The 26,147-nt window shown below is 39.5% G+C and overlaps 1 protein-coding gene across 2 annotated transcripts in view; it reads left to right on the forward strand.

Moving 5' to 3' along the window:
* The window catches only part of PIWIL2 (piwi like RNA-mediated gene silencing 2), an 82,062-nt gene that overhangs the window by 31,568 nt on the left and 24,347 nt on the right, over positions 1-26,147 (forward strand). For both annotated transcript variants that reach the window (XM_059889491.1, XM_015472591.3), the window contains exons 11-20: positions 9,357-9,545; positions 10,154-10,238; positions 10,961-11,050; positions 12,502-12,642; positions 16,236-16,349; positions 17,436-17,624; positions 19,827-19,928; positions 20,503-20,619; positions 21,199-21,287; positions 22,155-22,260. In XM_059889491.1, the coding sequence (XP_059745474.1) occupies positions 9,357-9,545; positions 10,154-10,238; positions 10,961-11,050; positions 12,502-12,642; positions 16,236-16,349; positions 17,436-17,624; positions 19,827-19,928; positions 20,503-20,619; positions 21,199-21,287; positions 22,155-22,260 (1,222 nt within the window). The remainder of the gene's footprint in view (positions 1-9,356; positions 9,546-10,153; positions 10,239-10,960; positions 11,051-12,501; positions 12,643-16,235; positions 16,350-17,435; positions 17,625-19,826; positions 19,929-20,502; positions 20,620-21,198; positions 21,288-22,154; positions 22,261-26,147) is intronic.

Here is a 26,147-nt window from a genome sequence, read left to right on the forward strand (position 1 = left end):
TCTGATGAGTGAGAAATATAAGCCCTATATCAAGATACATGATCTGCAAACTTTTTCTCTTAGTCTGTGGCTTATCTTTTCATTTTTATCAATGGATCCTTGTAAGGATCAAACATTTTTAATTTGACTGTCTATTATTAGTTTTTTTTCTTTCATGGATTGTATTTTTGTTTTCAAATATAATAAATCATTCCCTAACTCAAAGTCATGAAGGTTTTCTGTGCTATTTTAGGAGGCACTGTTCTTCCACTGTTATGTTTAGGTCTGTGATCCAGTTCGAGTTAACTTTTGTGGACAATATGAGGTAGTGGTCTAAATTCATTTTGTTGCATATAAGTCATAAAACACTGTCCTTTCTTGATTTAACCTGACACCTCTATCATAAACATGTAAGATTATTACTACCTTTCTTTCTCATATAATTTAAAGATGTAAACTTCCCTCTGACCACTGCATTAGCTATAACTCATGATTTTTTGATATTGGTTTTTTGCTTTCTTTCAGTTTGAGGTACTTCCTAATTTCTTTTGTACTGCCTTCTTTGAATTATTTAGAGGTTGCAGTTTAATTTCCAGATATTTGGGTACTTCCTATTCTGTTTTGTTTTCTAGTCTTATTCTGATGTATTTGGAGAACATACTTTGTATTACTTCAGGTGTTTTAATTTTATTGAGACTTGTTTTATGGCCTAGTATAGAATCTGTCCTGGGAGTTCCTTTTGTAGTTGAAAAGGATATGCATTCTGCTGTTTTGGGTGGACTGTTTTATGTACTCATTTAGTTCAGTTGGTTTACTAATGTTGTTCAAGTCTTCTGTATCTTTCCTAATTTTCTATTCGTGGTATCAACGATAGGAATATTGAAATCTTTTCAAGTTGTTTAATTCTTTGCACTTTGTCAATTTTTCTTCAGGTATTTGCCTTTGGCTACACATGCATCTATACTTATGATAAATGTACATATTTATAATCACTATATCTTATTGATGAATTAACTCTTTTATCATTGTGAAATGTGCCTTTTCATCTTTAGTAATAATATCGCCTTAAAGTCTATTTTGTCTGATGTTAGTGTAGCCAATCTAGCTTTTTTATGGTTACTGTTTGGTATGTATTTTCTGTTCTTCTATTTCCAACCTGTTTATGTCTTTGAGTTATTAATAAAATGTATATCTTGTAGACAGCGTATATCTAGATTTTGTTTTTTTTCCTCGGTCTGACAATCTGCTTTTGGATTGGCCTGTTTAATACATTTATTAAGTCTTAGGATTTATACTGTTGGCTATATATCTGCCATTTGCTATTTGTTTTCTGTCTGTCTCATGTCTTTTTTTTCCCCTCCATTTTTTTCTTTATTGCCTTCTTCTGTGTTAAATATTTTTTAGTGTACCATTTAAGTTCCTCTGTAAATTGTGTGTGTGTCTATGTGTGTTTGTTCTAAGTATTTCAGTATCTTTCACATATCACAATCTATTTTACATTAATGCATACTTAATTCCAGTAAAATATAGAAATTTTGCTCCAGCATAGTTCCATATTTCTCTCCTCTTTATGAATACATACCCAGAGACACAAACTGGATATATGTTATAAACACAACAGTACAATGTTTTAGTTGTTGCTTTAAACAGTCTTACAATAAACAATCTTACAATTTTTTTAAGACATGAAGAAAAAGTATATTCATATAGTCACTTTATATTTACCGACATATATATCGTTGCCAACATTCTTCCTTCCTGTGACTCCAAGTTGCCATCTGGTATTGTTTTCTTATGCTGAGGGATAAAATATTTATCTGTTAGTATTTCCTGTAGAGCAGAGTCTTCCAGGAACATGATCTCTTAGTTTTTATTTACCTGGGAATGATTTTATCTTTCATTTTCTTAAAACAGCTTCATTGAGATTTAACTGTATACCATACAGTTCTCTCATTTAAAGGATAACATTAATGGCTTTTAGTATATTCATTATGCACCATCACTACAATCAGTTTTAGAACATTTCCATTCCAATCAAAAGAAACCCTTTACTCCTTATCTATTACCCACCCTCAGTTCAGTTCAGTTAAGTCGCTCAGTCGTGTCCGAGTCTTTGCCACCCCATGAATTGCAGCACACCAGGCCTCCCTGTCCATCACCAACTCCTTGAGTTCACCCAGACTCACGTCCATCGAATCAGTGATGCTATCCAGCCATCTCATCCTTCTGTCGTCCCCTTCTCCTCCTGCGGCCGATCCCTCCCAGCATCAGAGTCTTTTCCAATGAGTCAACTCTTTGCATGAGGTGGCCAAAGTATTGGAGTTTCAGCTTTAGCATCAGTCCTTCCAATGAACACCCAGGACTGGTCTCTTTCAGAATGGACTGGTTGGATCTCCTTGCAGTCCAAGGGACTCTCAAGAGTCTTCTCCAATACCACAGTTCAAAAGCATCAATTCTTTGGCGCTCAGCTTTCTTCACAGTCCAACTCTCACATCCATACATGGACACTGGAAAAACCATAACCTTGACTAGATGGACCTTTGTTGGCAAAGTAATGTCTCTGCTTTTCAATATGCTATCTAGGTTGGTCATAACTTTCCTTCAAGGACTGTCTTTTAATTTCATGGCTGCAATCACCATCTGCAGTGATATTGGAGCCCAAAAAAATAAAGTCTGACACTGTTTCCACTGTTTCCCCATCTATTTCCCATGAAGTGATGGGACCAGATGCCATGATCTTCGTTTTCTGAATGTTGAGCTTTAAATCAACTTTTTCACTCTCCTCTTTCATTTTCCTCAAGAGGCTTTTTAGTTCCTCTTCGCTTTCTGCCATAAGGGTGGTGTCATTTGCATATCTGAGGTTATTGATATTTCTCCTGGCAATCTTGATTCCCGCTTGTGCTTCTTCCAGCCCAGGGTTTCTCATGATGTACTCTGCATAGAAGTTAAATAAACAGGGTGACAATATACAGCCTTGACATACTCCTTTTCCTATTTAGAACCAGTCTGTTGTTCCATGTCCAGTTCTAACGGTTGCTTCCTGACCTGCATGTAGGTTTCTCAAGAGGCAGGTCAGGTGGTCTGGTATTCTCATCTCTTTCAGAATTTTCCACAGTTTATTGTGATCCACACAATCAAAGGCTTTGGCATAGTCAGTAAAGCAGAAATAAATGTTTTTCTGGAACTCTTTTGCTTTTTCCATGATACAGCGAATGTTGGCAATTTGATCTCTGGTTCCTCTGCCTTTTCTAAAACCAGCTTGAACATCAGGAAGTTCACAGTTCACATATTGCTGAAGCCTGGCTTGGAGAATTTTGAGCATTACTTTACTAGCGTGTGAGATGAGTGCAATTGTGCGGTAGTTTGAGCATTCTTTGGCATTGCCTTTCTTTGGGATTGGAATGAAAACTGACCTTTTCCAGGCCTGTGGCCACTGCTGAGTTTTCCAAATTTGCTGGCATATTGAGTGCAGGCACTTTCACAGCATCATCTTTCAGGATTTGAAATAGCTCAACTGGAGTTCATCACCTCCACAAGCTTTGTTCGTAGTGATGCTTTCTAAGGCCCACTTGACTTCACATTCCAGGATGTCTGGCTCTAGGTGAGTGATCACACCATCATGATTATCTTGCTCATGAAGATCTTTTTTGTACAGTTCTAGGCAACCACTAACCTACTTTCTGTGACTATAGATTTACCTCTTCTGGACATTTCATATATATATGGAATCATGCAGTATATGGTCCTTTGTGACTTGCTTCTTCATTTTCACTTTTGAAAAGCAGTGTTGGAAATTCCCTGCCATTCCAGTGTTTAAAACTCCATGCTGTCATGCCAAGGGCCCAGGTTTGATCCCTGGTTGGGGAACTAAAATCCCAAAAGCTGTGAGGCATGGCTAAAAAGAAAAAGAAAAATGGTTTCCTAGGATACAGTTTTCTTGCTAGAGAGTTGTGTTGTTTTTTTTTTCTGCCCTTTGAACATGTCATTACACTACCTTCTGGTCTCCATAGTTTGAGACGGAAAGTAGGTTTTTAACTATATTGTTGTTCTTCTGTATATGATGCATCACTTTTCTCTTACCATTGTCAAGATATTCTCTTTGGCTTTGGGTTTGTCCATGTGTAGGTAGCAAGAAGAGATAAGAAAGCCTTCCTCATTGATCAATTCAAAGAAATAGAGGAAAACAACAGAATGGGAAAGACTAGAGATCTCTTCAAGAAAGTTAAAGATACCAAGGGAACATTTCATGCAAAGATGGGCTCGAGAAAGGACAGAAATGGTATGGACCTAACAGAAGCAGAAGATATTAAGAAGAGGTGGCAAGAATACACAGAAGAACTGTACAAAAAGATCTTCACGAGCAAGATAATCACGATGGTGTGATCACTCACCTAGAGCCAGACATCCTGGAATATGAAGTCAAGTGGGCCTTAGAAAGCATCACTACGAACAAAGCTGGTGGAGGTGATGGAATTCCAGTTGAGCTATTTCAAACTCTGAAAGATGATGCTGTGAAAGTGCTGGACTCAATATGCCAGCAAATTTGGAAAACTCGGCAGTGGCCACAGGACTGGAAAAGGTCAGTTTTCATTCCAATCCCAAAGAAAGGCAATGCCAAAGAATGCTCAAACTACCGCACAATTGCACTCATCTCACACGCTAGTAAAGTAATGCTAAAAATTCTCCAAGCCAGGCTTCAGCAGAATGTGAACCATGAACTTCCAGATGTTCAAGCTGGTTTTAGAAAAGGCAGAGGAACCAGAGATCAAATTGCCAACATTCGCTGGATCATGGAAAAAGCAAGAGAGTTCCAGAAAAACATCTATTTCTGCTTTATTGACTATGCCAAAGCCTTTGACTGTGTGGATCACAATAAACTGTGGAAAATTCTGAAAGAGATGAGAATACCAGACCACCTGACCTGCCTCTTGAGAAACCTATATGCAGGTCAGGAGCAACAGTTAGAACTGGACATGGAACAACAGACTGGTTCCAAATAGGAAAAGGAGTATGTCAAGGCTGTATATTGTCACCCTGCTTATTTAACTTCTATGCAGAGTACATCATGAGAAACGCTGGGCTGGAAGAAGCACAAGCGGGAATCAAGATTGCCGGGAGAAATATCAATAACTTCAGATATGCAAATGACACCATCTTTATGGCAGAAAGTGAAGAGGAACTAAAAAGCCTCTTGAGGAAAATGAAAGAGGAGAGTGAAAAAGTTGACTTAAAGCTCAACATTCAGAAAACGAAGATCATGGCATCCGGTCCCATCACTTCATGGGAAATAGATGGGGAAACAGTGAAAACAGTGTCAGACTTTATTTTTTTTGGCTCCAATATCACTGCAGATGGTGACTGCAGCCATGAAATTAAATGATGCTTACTCCTTGGAAGAAAGGTTATGACCAACCTAGATAGCATATTGAAAAGCACAGACATTACTTTGCCAACAAAGGTCCATCTAGTCAAGGCTGTGGTTTTTCCAATGGCCATGTATGGATGTGAGAGTTGGACTGTGAAGAAAGCTGAGCGCCAAAGAATTGATGCTTTTGAACTTTGATGTTGGAGAAGACTCTTGAGAGTCCCTTGGACTGCAAGGAGATCCAAGCCAATCCATTCTGAAGGGGATCAGACCTGGGATTTCTTTGGAAGGAATGATGCTGAAGCTGAAACTCCAATACTTCGGCCACCTCATGCAAGGAGTTGACTCATTGGAAATGACTCTGATGCTGGGAGGGATTGGGGGCAGGAGGAGAAGGGGATGACAGAGGATGAGATGGCTGGATGGCATCACTGACTCAATGGACGTGAGTCTGGGTGAACTCCTGGAGTTGGTGATGGACAGTGAGGCCTGGCGTGCTGCAATTCATGGGATCGCAAAGAGTCGGACACAACTGAGCAACTGAACTGAACTGAACTAAAGTGTGGTACTTACTGTGTTTATCACACTTGAGATTCATTGATGTTATGGATTTATAAGTTACCATTTTCATCAAATTTGGGAAATTTTAGAGTGCTGTTTTTTTTAATATTTGTTTTTACTCTCTTGTCCTCCTTCTGGTACTCTCATTTCTAGGTTGGGATCTTGACATTGTCTCACAGGATTTTGTGTCATTTATATTTAATATCTTTCTCTGTCTTCTTTGCATTGAGCAGTTTATATTACTCTATGTTGTAGGCTATTTATACTGCCATCTCAAATCTGCTGGTGAGTTCATCTTAATCAGTGTTTCATTTTCATTATTGTTTCCAACTCTACAGTTTCCTCTCCCCTCTCCCCTCCCTCTCCTCTCTCTTCCCCTTCTCTCTCCCTCCCTTTCTTCTTTCTCCTTTTTTGTGCTATTTATTTTACAGTTTCTATTTCTGTATTGAGACTATTCCTTGTTTGTTGATTTGTCATCATATTTTCCGTTAGTTGTCTGAATGTACTTTTATTAATAGAAGGGCTTTCCTGGTGGCTCAGATAATAAAGAATCTGCCTGCAATGCAGGATATCCAGGTTTGATCCCTGGGTTGGGAAAATCCCTTGGAGAAGGGCATGGCAACCCACTCTAGTATTCTTGCATGGAGAATATCCATGGACAGAGGAGCCTGGCAGGCTACAGTCCATAGGGTCACACGGAGTCGGACACGACTGAAGTGACTAAGCAGCAGCAGCATATTAATAGAAAAGAATTGCTGACGTCTTCATACTGCCATAATGAGAAGTCTTTTTTTAATTTCAGTTTTTATTATTGAGGTATAATTAATGTGCCATAAAATTAGCCCTTTTTAAGTGAATAATTCACTGGTTTTTCAGTTCAGTTCAGTTGCTCAGTCGTGTCTGACTCATTGCGACACCATGGACTGCAGCATACCAGGCCTTTCTGTCCATCACCAACTCTTGGGGTTTACTCAAACTCGTCCATTGAGTTGGTGATGCAATCCAACCATCTCATCCTCTGTTCTCCCCTTTTCCTCCTGCCTTCAATCTTTCCCAGCATCAGGGTCCTTTCAAATGAGTCAGTTATTCGCATCAGGTGGCCAAAGTATTGGAGTTTCAGCTTCAACATCAGTCCTTCCAATGAACACTCAGGACTGATTTCCTTTAGGATGGACTGGTTGGGTCTCCTTGCAGTCCAAGGGGCTCTCAAGAGTCTTCTCCAACACCACAGTTCAAAAGCATCAATTCTTTGGTGCTCAGCTTTCTTTATAGTTCAACTCTCACATCCATACATGACCACTGGAAAAACCATAGCTTTGACTAGACAGACCTTTGTTGGCAAAGTAACGTCTCTGCTTTTTAATATGCTGTCTGCTGCTGCTGCTGCTGCTAAGTCGCTTCAATCGTGTCCGCCTCTGTGCAACCCCATAGACGGCAGCCCACCAGGCTCCCCCATCCCTGGGATTCTCCAGGCAAGAACACTGGAGTGGGTTGCCTCCAGTGCATGAAAGTGAAAGTGAAGTCGCCCAGTCACGCCCGACTCCTAGCGACCCCATGGACTGCAGGCCACCAGGCTCCCCCGTCCATGGGATTCCCCAGGCGTGGGGTGCCACTAAGTTGGTCATAACTTTCCTTCCAAGGAGTAAGTGTCTTTTAATTTCATAGCTGCAGTCACCATCTGCAGTGATTTTGGAGCCCAAAAAAATAAAGTCTGACACTGTTTCCACTGTTTCCCCATCTATTTCCCATGAAGTGATGGGACCAGATGCCATGATCTTCGTTTTCTGAATGTTGAGCTTTAAGTCAACTTTTTCACTCTCCTCTTTCATTTTCCTCAAGAGGCTCTTTAGTTCTTCTTCACTTTCTGCCATAAAGGTGGTGTCATCTGCATATCTGAGGTTATTGATATTTCTCCTGGCAATCTTGATTCCCACTTGTGCTTCTTCCAGCCCAGCGTTTCTCATGATGTACTCTGCATAGAAGTTAAATAAGTAGGGTGACAAAATACATCCTTAATGTACTCCTTTTCCTATTTGGAACCAGTCTGTTGTTCCATGTCCAGTTCTAACTGTTGCTTCCTGACCTGCATACAGATTTCTCAAGAGGCAGGTCAGGTGGTCTGGTATTCATTTATAGGAAATCTGTCTCAAGGATACAGTTTAAGTATAGAAGAATCTTTGTAAAAGATGTTCAGTCAGTTATTTGTAAGAGTGAAACAATAGAACTACTACTAAAAAAGTGAAAGACCAGTGAATTAATGTACCGTCCACTTAGTGAAATACTGTTATGTAACCATTAACACAGTTGAAGAGTTTGACTTAAAAATATTTTTTTAAAATAGTTGTATTGTTGAATAAAGCTATGTAAATAGGAAGCAAAGATTCATGAAATGATCTGTGATAAAATCTCTAATCTTATTTCAAAACACAGTGTATTCTCAGTGCTTTACATGAATAAAGTCATGGAGTTCTATTCAGCAACAGTGAGTTAGGCAGTTTGTTCTGATCCACTTTGACACAAGGAAACTGAAACACAAGGTTAAGTTACTTGCTCAAAATCTCATATGCTGGTAAGTGGCAGAGCCAAGATTTGAACCGAGGTTTTGGCTCCAGCGTCTGTAGTCAGTGTGAACTATTTCAAGTTTCTCATGGTTTTTCATCACTGAACTGCAGCAAGTCCAGCAGGATACTAATCACCTAGAATGGTGATAGTTGTTCAAGGGACTAAAAGGGAAAAGGGAGGGAGGAGTCTGGGTTTATTCGTAAATTGTAGGTGAATGAAACTCAACATGTTTCTCTTTCTGTAGCAGTCTGATGTGGTAATGTATGTTGTGAAACTCTGAGAAGGGGTTATAATTTGAAAAATGGACTCAATTTTTTTGATCGTAGAACCTTTTTCACCCCCTCAAGACTTCTCAAGGGACCAGTGTTCCTAAGGAGTATACTCTGGGTGATACTGGCCCACAGAAGAGTCCATGCTCTGACCCACAAGGAAATTAGTATCTGGTCCCTGTCTGTCTTCAGCCTCCACTGATCATCTTCATCTTCAAGGACCTTTTTTCACCTCTTTGCCTCATGAGTGTGGTCCTCCAATAGTTGTAATTTCTTCCTTCAGCTAGAAATATAGTTTTAAGAATGTTCTGTTGTTCCTGTGTAGACTGCCTCCTAATAATGATGATACAGATTATTCTGATGATTAGAGTACCTTATTTTAAGGACTGTAGTGGATTTTGTCAATTTTCAGTTGTTTTTATTTTTATCTTTTCACTCTTTTTGGGGGGCATTTTAAAAAGAGATATGAGAGTTCTGTCTCCTAAAAGAGACAGCTGGAGCCTTTTTGAACTAGGTGTTGGCATTTGGAACCCTCAAGTACTTACAGGCATCCCCTGTCCCTTTCATGTTGCTCTGTGTATACTCCATATGATCCAGAGGTCTTTTGTCTCTTTCCCAAGGCACACCATGTACTTGCAGAACAAAGAAAACTTCCAGGATGAGTGCACTAAGCTTCTGGTTGGCAATATTGTTATAACCCGATATAACAATCGTACCTATCGTATTGATGATGTGGATTGGAATAAGACTCCAAAAGATAGCTTCATCATGTCTGATGGGACGGAGATTACATTCTTGGACTACTACAGGTAGAGGAAGGAGACTGGGCTTGGGCTTGCAGGTTGGTGCGTGGTCTATCGTTCTCCAGTAAGAGTGACATGTAGCAGGACACGTCAAAAGTAATTGGATTGGTAATGCACCCAAGATTGACGAGTTTGTTTGTGGGATTTGACCTGAATTTGCTACCCTTACAGTTTTATTTCCTTTAGTACTTTTTGCAAGTTATTTCATAATCTCAGAGCTTTAAAATTATGTTTCCTTTTCTGTTTTGGTTCGAAGTCTGGTTGGAGAGATTAAATTCAAGTCATTAATCATTTGACTGTCATTTTGCCTTTCTTGTTACCTAAGCCCTTTGGCCTGATGAAGATTTTTATTTTTATTTTTTTGTTTGTTGGCCTGATTCAGTTTTTAAAGAATTTCTTTCCTGGGCTGTTATCCTGTTTCCTCTCTATTTAATTGCATTAACTTGAGTCTGCTTTTTCCAGTTATGAATGTACTCTGGTGAGTTTATGATGGATCTTTGACAAGGGTATAATACAAATAGTATACCTCAGTCCTGGTTAACGCTCAGACTGTGTTGCAGTAAGAATGGTGATGCTGCTACTGACAGTTTCTTCCTGCCTCTGTTCTGCTCTAGCAAAAACTATGGGATCACAGTAAAGGAAGAGGACCAGCCACTGCTGATCCACAGGCCCAGTGAGAGACAGAATAACCAAGGGATGGTGAGTGGTGGTGGTGGTGGTGCATGTCAGGCTGATGCTTCCAGCCAGATTCTCTACCCATCAGCCACTCTTCACCTTCTTCATGGCTCTGGGAGCCATGAGGCTATGATTACAGTGTGGTTAGGGAAAGCTGTGCATTCTTTGTCTGTCTCCTATACCCAGAGGTACTCTTAAAGACCCCTTAGTGAGAAACTAAACATCCAAAGAATGAGTTAGATTAGGAATAAGGAGAATTGACTGCTAAAGAAGATTGAAACACTGGGTCCATTTAGAGAAGCTGGAGACATTTTAACAGGGTTAGGGACCAGGGAAAAATACCTTGACACCTAACTCCTCTGTCTTCAGAGTGGAGACTGAAGATCAAAATAGGTTAAGATGAGACAGAGGCACCAGCTTGATAGGATATATTGTGTGATATCCACCTACTTACTTGGAGGCCCAAGTGAAAAAACAGTTCTAGTTTTTCTAGTTTTCCCTCTGCTTTTGACAGTTTTAATATTTTTCTCTTTACCTAGTGCAACCAGTTGTGACCAATTGTGACCCAAGTGAGAAAAGGATAAAACACTGGTCGTGTTTCCTGCCCTCTTCTCTGGGGTCTTATGTTCCTAAGAGTGCCTGTTATACCCCTGTGGGACCAGTTTGGGCCTGCTAAAGTCTTATACCAGTCAGAGGAACAGGATCCTCTTTGACTGCCTTGCTTTCCCTCTGTTCTCTCCTCCAAGTTGCTAAAAAGTGAAATCCTGCTGCTCCCTGAGCTTTCCTTCATGACTGGAATCCCTGAAAAGATGAAGAAGGACTTCAGAGCCATGAAGGTGAGAAGGGCCTGCTTTGAACCCAAGACCATTTTGATAGAGATATGGCTTGCATTGGGCCAGATTTGCATCATCACCTGGGCAGGTTCATTTTTCCTCTCCATAAGCGTGATATGTGTCTCTTCCCACACACTGGGAAAGAGCTGACCAGAGCTTTCTTTGGAATGTTGTTACAATAGTAGAACGACTGGATTATAAGGTAAAAGGATACAAATAGTTCTAGCATCACCCTCCCCAATCTGATGGGGGACTGTAGGCTCGTCATGTGACCATAAATGATGTTCTTTGAGAGCACTGAATTTTTCTAACATTTCTGTAAGCCTTCAGTTTATTTGAAGGGATGGAGGAAATAATGTAGCAAAAAGTCAGCAAGTTGGAGAGAGAAATTAGAGGATAGAAGTTCATGCTGTGGTGCTTGGGCGTCCTGGAGGTCTCACGTAGGGCACAGTAGCTGGGAGGCAGAGGTGTGTGCAGTAGCGAGGGTCCAGACGCTGAGGGCTCCACCTCCATACTGTCCGCTTGGGTCTTTCCACCTGCATGCTGCTCTTCTGCCTCTGTCTCAGTCCTTGTCTGTCCCAGTTTTGGACCCCTGGGCTTGTCTGAGATGCCATGAATTGTTTTTAGTAACATCGTAAAGAGCTAAAGTGAATTCCTATAAGAGAGTTCTTTCATGTTTACCTTCTGATACTTCTGCTTTCAGTATGTAGGTCAAAGCTCTTCCTTACAACTCCCAGTTACCTAATGACTTTATGATCACAGAGCTATCTATATAGCCCCATAGACTCACTGCCCTAATGACTGCCACGCAGGGAGCAACAGCCACACAGTTCATTAGTTCCAGAAGCTAAAGAAAGAATTCACTTGCATGATTCTGAATCTTCATCCCATTAGATGTTCATTCAACAATAAATATTTAGAAAACACCTATTATGGGTTACACCCTGGACCAAACAAGTGTTTTATAGTGACATTAACTGACTAGTATCATATGACATGAAGTATAAGACCAGATGTGTTTTACGTTTGCCTGCGTGCCTGGCATAGGGCATTTTTCTGCCCCGATGTTTAATAGGTATAGTCAAGTCTCCTTACATGGCTTTGAGAAAGAGAATAAGATTTAGATGTCATGAGAAAGAAACAGTGACAATTTTAAATACTTTGTATCTATGTGTGTGTGTAACTGAATCACTTTGCTCTACAGCAGAAATGAACACAACATTGTAAATCAACTATACTTCAATTAAAAAAAATTCTTTTATGGCTAAAATTTTAACCTTATACTTCATTCACTTTCATGAGCTATTATAATAAAGTCCTTGGAGACACTTTAAAATTTCTACAGATTTTAGTGGGAAAAAGATTTTTCTATGGAAATGTTCTCTGCATTGGGGTTTCTTTAATCTCATACTAGAGAAGTAATAGCTTAGTATCTCCATTTTGATTCTATTCAGGATTTGACCCAGCAGATCAACCTGAGCCCCAAACAGCACCATAGTGCTTTGGAATGCTTGCTACAGAGAATTTCGAAAAATGAGACAGCTAACAATGAACTGACACGTTGGGGACTCTATCTGCAGAAAGATGTACATAAGGTAAACTGGAAGATATGATGGTAGGAAATATCATTACAAAGAATTAAGAGCTTTCTGAGACTAGGTGATAACTTCCTATCTTGTCTTTATTTTACAGTTTTTGCTTTATTATTATACTTTTTATTTGGTCCTAGTCATAATTGAATTTCCTTGACTTAATTTGCTATTAGCTCTTACAGATTTTCTTCTGTATTTCCCAGGATCTGAGCTGTTACTTTCCAGTCAAGCAAAAGGAATATTGACCCTCAAAATTTACCTCATTTTTAGTTTTCCAGCCCAAATTACTCTTAACGTTCTATGTCTTTTTCTACCCCCTCTGCAAGTTTTTCTTTCCCAATGATTAACTTGTGTTTCTTTGAATGTATTACTGTTGTTGTTTTCATAGGCATAAAGTCTCAGACTTGTACATTTTAATTTTCACGTGGCCCTTTCTGCCTGCAGTTTGCCTGAGTCCACTCCATTGTATTTTATGCAGTGTGAGACAGTGCAGAGGCAGCATGAGTTGGTGGAGTCCTTGGCTTTGAACCTCAGTTCTGCCTCTTGCCTTGTTGGTTACTTGAAACAAATTGCTTAGCATCTCATAGTTTCTTTATCTGTTAAATAAAGATGATATTGAGTTAACAGAATTACATGGTAAAATCATTAGCATAATATTTGACACCTAGCACGTGTTCAGTAAATACTAGCTTTTATTGCTTTTTTACTTTTCTCTCTAGGTTATACCTAAAATACTAATAATTGATTCTGTCTTTTGTTCTCTTTCCCTCTGAACTGACTCCTTGTTAAAATTTTTTTTTAATATTTATCTTATTTTTTGGCTGTGGTGGACCTTTGTTGCTACGCGCAGGCTTTCTCTAGTTGCAGCAAGCGGGCCTACTCTTTGTTGTGGTGCACAGGCTTCTCCTTACAGTGGCTTCTCTTGTTGCAGAGCATGGGCTCTAGAGCATGCAGGCTTCAGCACTTGCAGCACATGGGCTCAGTAGTTGTGGTGCACAGGTTTAGATACCCCCAGGCATGTGGGATTTTCCCAGACCAGGAATCAAACCAGTGTCCCTTGCATTGCCAGGCAGATCCTTAACCATTGGACCATCAAGGAAGTCCCAAAATTGTTTTTCTTTTTTTTTTTAAACAAAAGTAGTGGAAAGTCTATAAGGAAAATGTGGATATCGTAGAAAATGTAAAGAAGGGAATAAAAACATCAGTAGTTTCATTGCCCAAAGATAATATCTTAGTGATTTATTTTAGGCACATAAAAAAAGATAGTATTATTTTCAGTATATTTTGTTTCCATAAACTTTTTTTACTGTGAGAGTGAATCTTTTCTTATAAAATTGTGCTTATACTATATATGGTTTTGCATCTTGTTTTTCATGTATTATTGTATCTTGAACATGTGTTCATGTTATTAAATATTATTTGAAGATGTAGAAAACTTAAGCCAAAGAAGAAAAATGTTCATCTGTAGTCATGCTATATCAGAATACCTATAACCACTGTTAACATTTTGGTATATAACCTTTAGTTTTTTTGGTCTATGTATATGTGCATGCACATACTCACATGCGGTATATATTTAAATGGTTTCCTCTTTTTTTTTTTAATTTTATTTTTAAACTTTACATAATTGTATTAGTTTTGCCAAATATCAAAATGAATCTGCCACAGGTATACATGTGTTCCCCATCCTGAACCCTCCTCCCTCCTCCCTCCCTATACCATCCCTCTGGGTCGTCCCAGTGCACTAGCCCCAAGCATCCAGTATCGTGCATTGAACCTGGACTGGCAGCTTGTTTCATACATGCTATTTTACATGTTTCAATGCCATTCTCCCAAATCTTCCCACCCTCTCCCTCTCCCACAGAGTCCATAAGACTGTTTATACATCACTGTCTCTTTTGCTGTCTCGTACATAGGGTTATTGTTACCATCTTTCTAAATTCCATATATATGCGTTAGTATACTGTGTTGGTGTTTTTCCTTCTGGCTTACTTCACTCTGTATAATAGGCTCCAGTTTCATCCACCTCATTAGAACTGATTCACATGTATTCTTTTTAATGGCTGAGTAATACTCCATTGTGTATATGTACCATAGCTTTCTTATCCATTCATCTGCTGATGGACATCTAGGTTGCTTCCATGTCCTGGCTATTATAAACAGTGCTGCAGTGAAAACTGGAAATAGAACTGCCTTATGATTCAGCAATCCCACTGCTGGGCATACACACTGAGGTTTCCTCTTTTTTTATTCAGTTTATTTGTAATGTTTTTTCATGTCATTTAATATTTTTCTGAATATTTTAATGGATAAAAGATAATTCATTTTACTAATAATTTCTTACTCTTTTACATTCAAATTGAATTTAGCATTTTCCTATGAAAATCTGTGAACATCCTTATAATTATATCTTTGTACATGATGTTTATTTTCATAGATTTATGCAAGTGAAATTGCTAGGTCAGTGGACATATATATTTATGTTTCCAGTACTTTTTGGTATTTTGCCCTCCAGAAAGTTTCAGCAGTTTTTTGCTTTCATAAGCAAAGATGAGTCTGATTCCTTTGTTGTTCAGTCACTAAGTTGTATCCAACTCTTTCATGACTGTAGCCCTCCAGTCTCCTCTGTCCATGGTATTTCCCAGCCAAGAATACTGGAGTGGGTTGCCATTTCTTTTTCTGGGGATCTTCTTGACTCATTCTTCAATTCAGTTTTTATAATGTATACATTGCTGTTTATTTTTTGCAAAAACAGGATTATGTTAAGTGCACTTAGAAAGTGAGTGTAATGGTCACAAAATATCCATCATATAGATATATCAATTTAGTTATTTTCTTACTTTTGGATATTTAGATCTGATTTATTTATTATTCTTCATTTTAATTTGGTCTTTCATTATATGAATTTTTTTTCCTGTTTTTCTTTTGTATAAAGTATAATAGTTTATGTTTAGTCTTATTACAGCATCTTCTCTTTAATTTTCTACTTAAATTTTTCTAAATATTATTTTCCTGTTCACCTTGAATTTATAGGCATTTTACCTTCATTCTCTGGTTCTAAAGACGAAATGTTTTCTGATCCCTTTCTTGGGGACCATGTTGGGAGCTTCAGTAATTAAAGGGCTGCTGCTGCTGCTACTGCTAAGTCACTTCAGTTGTGTCCGACTCTGTGCTACCCCATAGACGGCAGCCCACCAGCCTCCCCCATCCCTGGGATTCTCCAGGCAAGAACACTGGAGTGGGTTGCCATTTCCTTCTCCAACGCATGAAAGAGAAAAGTGAAAGTGAAGTCGTTCAGTTGTGTCCGACTCTTCACGACCCCATGGACTGCAGCCTATCATGGGATTTTCCAGGCAAGAGTACTGGAGTGGGGTGCCATCGCCTTCTCCGAATTAAAGGGCAGTGCCTATCAAAACTGTGTGTGTTCAGAATTTTATTGACATGGATTCTTAACTGCTAACAGTTGCATTTTTCTACCATTTTCAGAAGTTATGACCGGAACAGGTGTATATAGTAGAGTAGACCAAGCCTCTGAACATTTTTCTAACTAATGTTTGCAGATGGTTCGTGTCATAGGTGCTTTATTTTCTGTTTAGATTGAAGGACGTGTTCTGCCAATGGAAAGAATTAACTTAAGAAATATATCATTTATCACATCTCCGGAACTAAACTGGATTAAGGAAGTAACCAGAGACCTTTCCATCTTGACTGTAAGTGATTTGTGAGGTGGTAAAGAGAGGGCCAGTATTCCTAGAAGTGTGAGGAAGCAGAAATTATTTAGTTGTCCTCTTTTTGAGAGGAAGTACCAACTGAATTCCCATGGAATTACTTACTTAACTAAGGTCCTTCAAACAAGAGCAAATTGATGAGTTGTCAGAGGTAAGCCCTTTGCTTGACCATAGATTCAGGACAAAGAAATAAATTGCTGTGGTAATTCATACAGTGCCAGCCTATTGCCAACTGCTCTTTGTTCTTCCTTCTTCCTTTCTCTTTCCTTCCTCTTTTCCCCTACAGTTTCCGTGAAAGAAGTAAAATTAAAAGTTTCCTACCAAGTCAACTAAAGAAAAAAATGGTATTATAATTATTCTAAAATCTTTTTTGCTAACCTGGTTGCTATGGCCATGCATAAAGTATACACATTTTATTTCTAAAATGTTTTTTGGAAATATATTTAAAGAAAAGGTACATTTATGTATATCAGATCAGTCGCTCAGTCATGTCTGACTCTTTGCGACCCCATGAATTGCAGCACGCCAGGCCTCCCTGTCCATCACCAACTCCTGGAGTTCACTGAGATTCAGTTTTGATTAATTTTCACAAATTGAGTAATCAATACTGGGTTAAGAAGCAGAACTTTACCAGTGCCCCAGACTCTTCCCTCCATGATCCTAATTACTACTACCTGTTACCCTTACATAGTCCCCAAATGGCCACTGTTCTGACCTCTGACAGCATTGAATTTTTTAAAGCCGTGTTTGTATGTAACATATACACGGAACCATACCGTATATATTCTTTGATGTCTGCCTTCCTTTCTTCAACCTTGCTTGATGAGTTTCTCCATATCATTAAGTATAGTTATAGAGCTTCCATTCTCATTGCTGCATAGTATTCCATTGTGAGCATGCCACAATGTACTTACAACACACATCTACATTAGTAATTGGCATTAGAGAAGACAGGACTGAAGCAGAGTGAAAAGCAGTTTGTTCTTTGGAGTAACATCTCCTGAAATGATGTTGGCGTGTTGGAGATGTCATGGGAAGTACTAAAAAATAGCTTGTGGTTGTTCCTAGGTCCCCATGCATTTCTGGGCACTGTTTTACCCAAAGAGAGCAATGGATCAAGCCCGAGAGCTGGTGAACATGTTGGAGAAGATAGCCGGCCCCATTGGCATGCGTATGAGCCCACCGGCCTGGGTGGAACTGAAGGATGATCGCATAGAGACCTATGTCAGAACCATTCAATCCATGCTGGGGGTTGAGGTATAAATTAACTTGAATTTTCTGGATGCCCATTTTGAAATACTTGAATACTTGATTTTATATTACCCTGGTTGTTGGTCTGCTGTTGATGGTGTCCAGGAACCTGTGTCTTACTCATATGCACGTGAAACAATTAACAGAGTAGTCTACATGCCCTTTGGCTGGGTTTGCTTCTCTCCTGTGTTGGCATTCTCACTCACTCTAGTGTTCTGTTCCTCATGTAATTGGCCGAGAGAATAGCTGACTTAACTTCAGTTTGTTATCATTATAGAACATGTGCTCAGAAAGCAGTTTCCTGGGCCAGGTGCTATCTTGGACGATTCAGTACTGAGCTGTCACAGTCTGGTCTGGCTTAAGATTCAAATTGCTCCAGTGATGAACTTGGCAGGGGGCCTATCAGCTTGTTCCTGATAGCCGAATGGTATCACTAGAGCTGAGCAGATCATAGTATTCACAGCTTAGTAGTTCAGGCCTACAGTTCTTATCTGTACATAAAACAGAGGAAGAAGATTAAGGAGAGAGCAAAAGCAGGCAAAAAATTTTGGAGATAACTGGCCCTTGAATTGAAGAGTCAGTTCATGTGAGATCAATACTAGAATTAGGTTATGTTCGCGTCATGACTTTCTCTTGATCCACCACTCTGGGTGTATCATCTGTAGCAGCACACTCATGTTCTCCCTTTCTTTGTATTTTCTTGCTGACTTTCCATGTCTTCTTATTCTGTAGTGGCCTTCCCTGGGCCTGATAAATTCTGCCTTGCTTTCAAAAGAAAAGTCCAGCTTAGTACCTCCGCTCGCTCCCCCATCTCATGTTCCTTGGCATGGTCCTTTTATGAGAGTGCACTGCCAACAATCTTCATGGATATTGACATGGACATGAGTTACATTCCTAATGTAACTTGGTCTTACTTGGTCATATTGGTCTTATTATCTGTCATCTTTCGGGCATTCTGTTTCATTATTCTCTTTATTTCAGGGTCATAAACTCAGATGTCTGCCAGAGTGAAGTGAGCCAGGAGGGAACTCTAGTGAATAAAGAGAGTAAACCCCATGACTGCAGATAACAGCCCAGCATTGTCAAATTGATTTTTAATTTGTTTTTCAATAGAAGCCAAAAATCTAGATTTGCACTTGTATATCTACCTAGCAGTTTAAATGTTAATGTAAAAAAGACTTGTGACTCATTATAGAGACTAAAAAACCACATCCATTTCTTAGATCCAGCCCATAGGCTCACAGTGTACAGCCTTTGTTCTCTGTGACTTTGGGAAGTTCTTTGATATGATTGCTGGAATGTGTGTCCTCTGAAAGATCTTAATTTAAAACTAATCTGGTTTGGAATAGTATACTATTGATTTCTGATTGTAGCATAAAAGGTTGGCAAATTTTTTACTTCTGTGCTGCTTTCCTTTATTCACATTTTGAAAGAGCCTCTTTTTTTTTTTTCCCCTCTTACTTTTTTTTCAATTTTTAAAATCACACTGCACAGCATGTGGTACCTTAGTTCCCCAACCAGGGATCAAACCCAAGCCCCCTGCAGTGGAAGCATGGAGTCAACCACTGGACCGCCAGGGAAGTCAGATCCCTTGTTTTTAATATCAGATCTCTTAAGTAGTGAGAGGTAGAAGATACTGATATAAGATAAGCTGCTGGCAATATTTTTCTCTATCATAATCAGAGAGTTAGGAAGATCTTATGGATTTGGCAGTGACTTCATTTCCTCTGCATTTGGCTCTGAATCCTTTCTTCTGATATTATATTCCCTATTTCCTAGTTAAAGTTCTGTGGCATGAATGTCATAAGGCACTTAGTTTACTAATGAGAGTGGCAAAAAAAAAAATGTCGGGAATTAAAAGCATCAACTAATAAGAAACCCTTTCATATTTTTAAGTCTGGTCTTTTGCAAGCATCTTAAGTCTCCTAATGAATAAGTCAGGTAATCAGGACCAGCTCTAGATAATTTAACATAGCATGTTACATAGCTAAGCAAAGAAGCCTGGAACCCAAAAAATGTGAACCCAAAGGTCCATTCATGTTCAAGGACCTTTGTCTGTGTTGGAATGTCCACCATCTTTGTTTCAGCCCCCATTATACACTAAAGGTCCTCTGGCTTTCCAGACTCTTGAACTGCCCCTGACTAGAACCCTATCAGGGTCCCCTCAGAGTTCCAAAGCCTGACTTATATATACTTTATCTCCTCAAGGGGAAGATACAGATGGTTGTTTGCATCATCATGGGTACACGTGATGATCTCTACGGGGCCATTAAAAAGCTGTGCTGTGTGCAGACTCCTGTACCCTCACAGGTGAGTGGGAGCTAGGCAGGAGGTGCAGATGGAAACTCTAGCATCCCTTGAGGCTTGGAAAAGCGGGATAAATCTGTTCAAAAAGACTGAAGTCACCATTAGAAGCCAGCGTGTGTAGACCCAGCTGGTGAAACTTCTCCTATTAGAGTAACCTGGGAATAGCAGATGCTCTTTGTAAATACTGCTTTCATGTTCCCACATGAGCACTTGTGCTTGTTCACAGCCAAGTCACCAGGTTGTTTCACATGACTGGGTTCTGAGAGTATAGGCGTCCCTTTGAAAGGGGAAAGCTGGCTTTTCCTATGGAGATTAATTTTTTTTTTACTCTGCATGAGATATTTTTGAAAGTTTTTATTGGCTGGTTTTTTGGTTTTCATTTTCATTTTGTGTGCACATGTGTGTACACGCATGCCTGACTAGAGACCCAATTAGAGTTAGAACTGTTAGTGCAAAGTAAATGATCTGCCAGCTGGAGTTTCTTGAGCAAATGTAGTATTTGCTTTAGAGTAGTTTATGTTGTCTGAAAGGTTGCTAGTGTCCTCTTTCCCCATATCTTTTGGTCCCTGTATTACAGGTCATCAATGTCCGAACCATTGGTCAGCCCACCAGACTTCGAAGTGTGGCCCAGAAAATTTTACTTCAGATTAACTGTAAATTGGGTGGTGAGCTCTGGGGAGTAGATATTCCTCTGGTGAGTGATGCTGAGATATGTCTTCATTCAGTTCATCTCCCCAAACAGTCCTGCCTGCTATTTTCCTAATTTCCTCCCAGAGTTTTCCATATTCTCATTGCCTTGTAATCAGAGTGGTTCATTGCTTGTTTTCGTATAGGCCAAAAGCTTAGACTGGTTTTCACATTTTTAAATGGTTGAGAAAAATAAACATATCTCCAGACACGTGAAAATGGTGAAATTCAGTTTTCACTGTCCTTAAATGAAGTTTTATTGGAACATAGCCTTACTCCTTTATGTACTACAACCTGTGGCTGCTTGTGTGTTGCAGTGGCAGAATTACATAGTTCCCCAGAGACCGTGTGGCTCACAAAGCCTAAGGTCTTTACTGATTAGCTCTTTACAGAAAGTCTGCCAATCCCTGATCTTGACAATCTCTGACTATGTTCACAGTGTTTAAAAATTTCAGTTTGGTTGCACCCTTTCTCCCCCTCTCCCCAGAACTTACTTCCATATGTTGCTTTGGGGTTCAGACAACAGTTCAACGTGGGGTGACAGATTACTTGGATGTTTTGGTTTGTTTTTTGCTTTCTGACCCAGAAACAGTTAATGGTGATTGGAATGGATGTTTACCATGACCCCAGCAGAGGCATGCGCTCCGTGGTTGGCTTCGTCGCAAGCATCAATCTGTGAGTGCCACTCCTGGCTCTGTTGTGTTTGGTTACCTTATTTGAACACCTAGTCTTACTATAAAGCCATAAAATTTTTTGAGTATTCAATATTGTAGTAAAAGTACACTAAAATCCTTCCTTCTCTCTCTTCCTATAGTATTAATTTGTGCAATTCCTTGTCACATGTCTTAAGTTTCTTCCCTGGCTGCAGTGTGATCCCTTTCAGAATGGAGCCTGTGTCTTGGTGGTAGTGGATTTTTCCCCCCGAGAAATGAGGGATTTTGTTTGTTTTTTTCTGATTATAAAAATGAAGCTTGCTTATGTAAAAATCTCTGGAAATTGAGAAAGTGAAAATTCTTCATGGCTTATCTTTTATTAACCACCACCAAAGATTTGGCATATATATACTTTTAGGTTCTCTTTTATGTACATATTAACACTTCCAGGTAGCTGGTGGACACACAAGTGGCATATTACTATATATTCTGTTCCTCATTTTTTGTGTACTTAAACTATATATTTTGGACATTTTCCCATATCAATATAAATAAATGTCCATTGTTTCTTTTTAATTGCTGCATGGAATTTATTATATGCTACAGCACTATTTAATCCTCTGTAGGTGGATATCTAGGGGTTTTTTTTTTTTTCAATTAAAAGCAGTATGGTAGCAAATATTCACAATTATTTATATTCTGTAGCTGCTTTACATGTATCTTTTCCTTGCATCAGCATGTGATTTTACATGTAACATAAATGCATTTGCTGGGTACTTGTGTGACTGATACATGCAGAAGCCTGTGTGTGCTGACATTCAGATCTAGTCCTTCCTCTGTGGATGTGTGTTCATCTTTTCTCTTTCTTCTGTCCCCACCTCTGCCCCAGCACCCTCACAAAATGGTATTCACGAGTGGTATTCCAGATGCCTCATCAAGAGATTGTGGATAGCCTGAAGCTATGCCTGGTGGGCTCCTTAAAGAAGTTTTATGAGGTGAGGAGAACAGCAGTTTTAAAGTATCAGGGTTTTTAAGGACTGCCTTCCTGATCATTTTAAGAGGAAGTCTGATTTAGTGGGGCTTCCCCAGTGGCTCAGCAAGTAAAGAATACTCCTGCAGTGCAGGAGACACAGGATATGCAGGTTGGAAGCGGATTCAATCTCTGGATGGAGAAGATCCCATGGAGGAGGGCATACCTCCTCCATATATTCTTGCCTGGAGAATCCCATGGACAGAGGAGCCTGGTGGGCCACAGTCCATAGAGTCACAAAGAGCTGGATACAACTGAAGCGACTGAGCACGCAGGTACTGATTTAGAGAGAGGTATCCCAGATCGAAGGTGAGTTTCCCAAACAGACCACCAGCAAGCAGCTCAGAAAGACTGCGTGCCTCTACTTGTCGAGCAGCTTGAAGAGCTCAGTGCTTTGATTTGGTTTGGTAAGTAATGATTATTTCCTGGCTTATCGGCCTGTTGCCTATAAATATAATCTTTAGGGCCTTATCAGAAAAGTCAGGGTAAATTTCAGTGATTAAAGCAGCTTATTAATTTTCTCAGCTTTTTATGGCTGTTATTAGTCCCTGGCTCTTTTCATTTAGGTTCAAGATCAGTGCCTCCCTGAAAATCACCCCTAGAACTCCAAGGAATGCTGAGTGTGGAGAATTGCTGTCATTAAGCTGATACTAGGTCTGGGACAATGAGCAAGCGAGGTACTGAGTTTTGCCTTGGCCCGTACATCAAAGGAAGCACTGATAAGTGGCTTTCATTTCTTAGGGGTCAGAGTTAGCCCTTTGCATAAAGATTAAACAGCAAGAAATCTAATAATTTCTCATGATTAAGGTCAATCTCAAGAACTCTGCCTTGTTTCATTTTAGAGTAACATTTCCTACAGTGTCCTTCAAATAGTTTGATACTGTTTCAATATTAGACAGTAAACCAGAAATTCAGTTTCTGTCTCTGAAGAATTCCATGATATGCTACTTTGTTACCAAGTTCTCCTGCACCTTCCTTCTTATTATTGCTGTTGTTTTCCTGCAAAGTTCTATGTGTCTTTTAGGCCATAGCTTGAAGATTGCTTCTGTGAAGCCTCTTATTCCCCGGTCTGCTCTGTCCCTTGAAAGAAAGTGAAAGTGATTTAGTTGTGTCCAGCTCTTTGTAACCCTGTGGACTGTACAGTCCATGAAATTCTCCAGGCCAGAATACTGGGATGGGTAGCCTTTCCCTTCTCCAGGAGATCTTCCTAACCCAAGGATCGATCCCAGGTCTTCTGCCTTGCAGGCAGATTCTTTACCAGCTGAGCCATGCCTAGCTAGACTGATTTTTTATGGTCCTCTCTCAAGGCCTTCTGTTTACATTCTGCATGGTGATTATCACATCCTGCTTTTTGTTAGTTGTTTGTATCTTTATTTATCTCTCCCTCTAGGTTGTAAATTATTTGAGCCTGTTCAGTTATTGATGGCTGTGTAATAAAATGCCCTAAAACTTAGTGACATACAGTGAGCATTTATGATGTTCACTGTCAGGAAGTTGGACAGTGGGCTCCCATTCCTCTCCCTTTGGGCATCTTCATGTGGTCTTTTCACATGAGCTAGTTTAGGCTTCCTCAAGCAAGGTGGCTGGGCTCAGTGCTTGAGCATTCCAAGAGACTATAGAGAGCCAGGTGGAAAATGTGTTGCCTTGTATACCTTAGCCTTAAAATCCATGTAGTGTCACTTCTACTGCATTTCTATGAGCCAAGTAGTAACATTGTGAATTTTTGGAGGGGTCAGTTTGGGGTAGGGGTAGACTTAAAGAAAAAGCTAATATGCTCTAAAAAGTCTTACTTGTATTCTCAAACTTCTATACTAATTATTATTCCCTTCTTATTTATTGGGCTTCGCTGGTGGCTCAGATGGTAAAGAATCTGCCTGCAATGCAGGAGACCTGTGTTCGATCCCTGGGTCATGAGATCCCCTGAAGAAGGGAATGGCAACCCACTCCGAATTCTGTTTGTACCTTAAAATAAACTTGTACAAAACTCTTTAGCATGGGAGTTAGCTTATGATTTGCTAATCCTGTTCTTCCTCCGAGCAGTTATTTTTCCATCAGTATTATACATCCTGAGGAGGCTTTAACCCAACTTCCCAGTATATTTGCTTACCAGTTCAGTTCAGTTCAGTCTCTCAGTCGTGTCTGACTCTTTGCGACCCCATGGACTGCAGCACGCCAGGCCTCCCTGTCCATCACCAACTCCCAGAGTTTACTCAAACTCATGTCCGTTGAGTCGGTGATGCCATCTAACCATCTCATCCTCTGTCGTCCCCTTCTCCTCCCACCTTCAATCTTTCCCAGCATCAGGGTAAGATTTTCAAATGAGTCAGTTCTTTGCATCAGGTGGCCAAAGTATTGGAGCTTCAGCATCAGTCCTTCCAATGAATATTCAGGACTGATTTCCTTTAGGATGGACTGGTTGGATCTCCTTGCAGTCCACGGGACTCTCAAAAGTCTTCTCCAACATCACAGTTCAAAAGCATCAATTATTCGGTGCTCAGCTTTCTTTATAGTCCCAACTCTCATATCCATACGTGACAACTGGAAAAACCATAGCTTTGACTAGATGGACCTTTGTTGGCAAAGTACCGTCTCTGCTTTTTAATATTCTGTCTAGGTTGGTCATAGCTTTTCTTCCAAGGAGCAAGGATCTTTTAATTTCATGGCTGCAGTCACCATTGCAGTGATTTTGGAGCCCAAAAATATAAAGTCTGTCACTGTTTGCATTGTTTCCCCAGATATTTGCCATGAAGTTATGGGACCAGATGTCATGATCTTAGTTTTCTGAATGTTGTTTTAAGCCAACATTTTCACTCTCCTCTTTCACTTTCATCAAGAGGCTCTTTAGTTCTTCTTTGCTTTTTACCATAACTGTGGTATCATTTGCATATCTGAGGTTATTGATATCTCTCCCAGCAATCTTGATTCCAGCTTGTGCTTCATCCAGTCCAGCATTTCTCATGATGTGATTATCAACATTAGTATTATCACAAGACATGGTATAGATGAATCTTACCAACAAGATTAGTGTCACATCACAGTGCAGGGTGATGGGTAGATATAACCTGAAATGTAAGAGTCAATAGTGACACATTAGTAGAGACCCTCATAGGCATGAATAATTAGTCCAGTTCATCATTATACTGTAAGACTAAAGTATCTCCCACAGGCATGCCACTTAAGTTTTTAGGCTTACATTCAACTTTATCAGGTTCTGAAAACAGCAGTTCATTTGCGATTTCAGACATCTGGTATTTTTGAGCTAACAGACAGTATCATCTCTTCTCTGGGACTCTTAAAAGAGACCAGTGTAATACTGTAATTTCCTCATTGCACAACCATTTATTTCTTTATCCTCAGCTACCATTCTTATTATTTTCCATTTTTTAATTGTAACTATTGTGAAGTGGAATCTCACTGTGGTTTTAACTTGCATTTCCTTAATGATTAACCATGTTGAACATCTTTTCATGTGCTTATTGTCCATTTGTATATCTTCTTTAGAGAAGTCCTTTCAGGTCCTTATCCTGTTTTTCAATTGATCTTTGTCTTTTTATTTTTGACTTGTAAGAGTTTTTGTTTTATATATTGTGAATACAGAACTTTTATCTGATGTATGATTTGCAGATATTTTCTCCCATTTTGTAGAGTTTCTTTACTTTTTTGATAATGTTATTTGATGCACAAAAGTTTAAATTTTGATAAAGTCCCATTTGTCTATTTTTTCTTTTATTCCTTGTGCTTATGGTATCAAGTCTGAGAATCTGTTACCTAATTTGAAGTCACAAAGATTTACACCTTTGTTTTTCTTCTAGTAGTTTTAGAGCTTTAGCTCTTACCATTTAGGTCATTGAT

This window comes from Bos taurus, chromosome 8 (genome assembly GCF_002263795.3).
Source record: "Bos taurus isolate L1 Dominette 01449 registration number 42190680 breed Hereford chromosome 8, ARS-UCD2.0, whole genome shotgun sequence".
Taxonomy (NCBI): Eukaryota; Metazoa; Chordata; class Mammalia; order Artiodactyla; family Bovidae; genus Bos; species Bos taurus.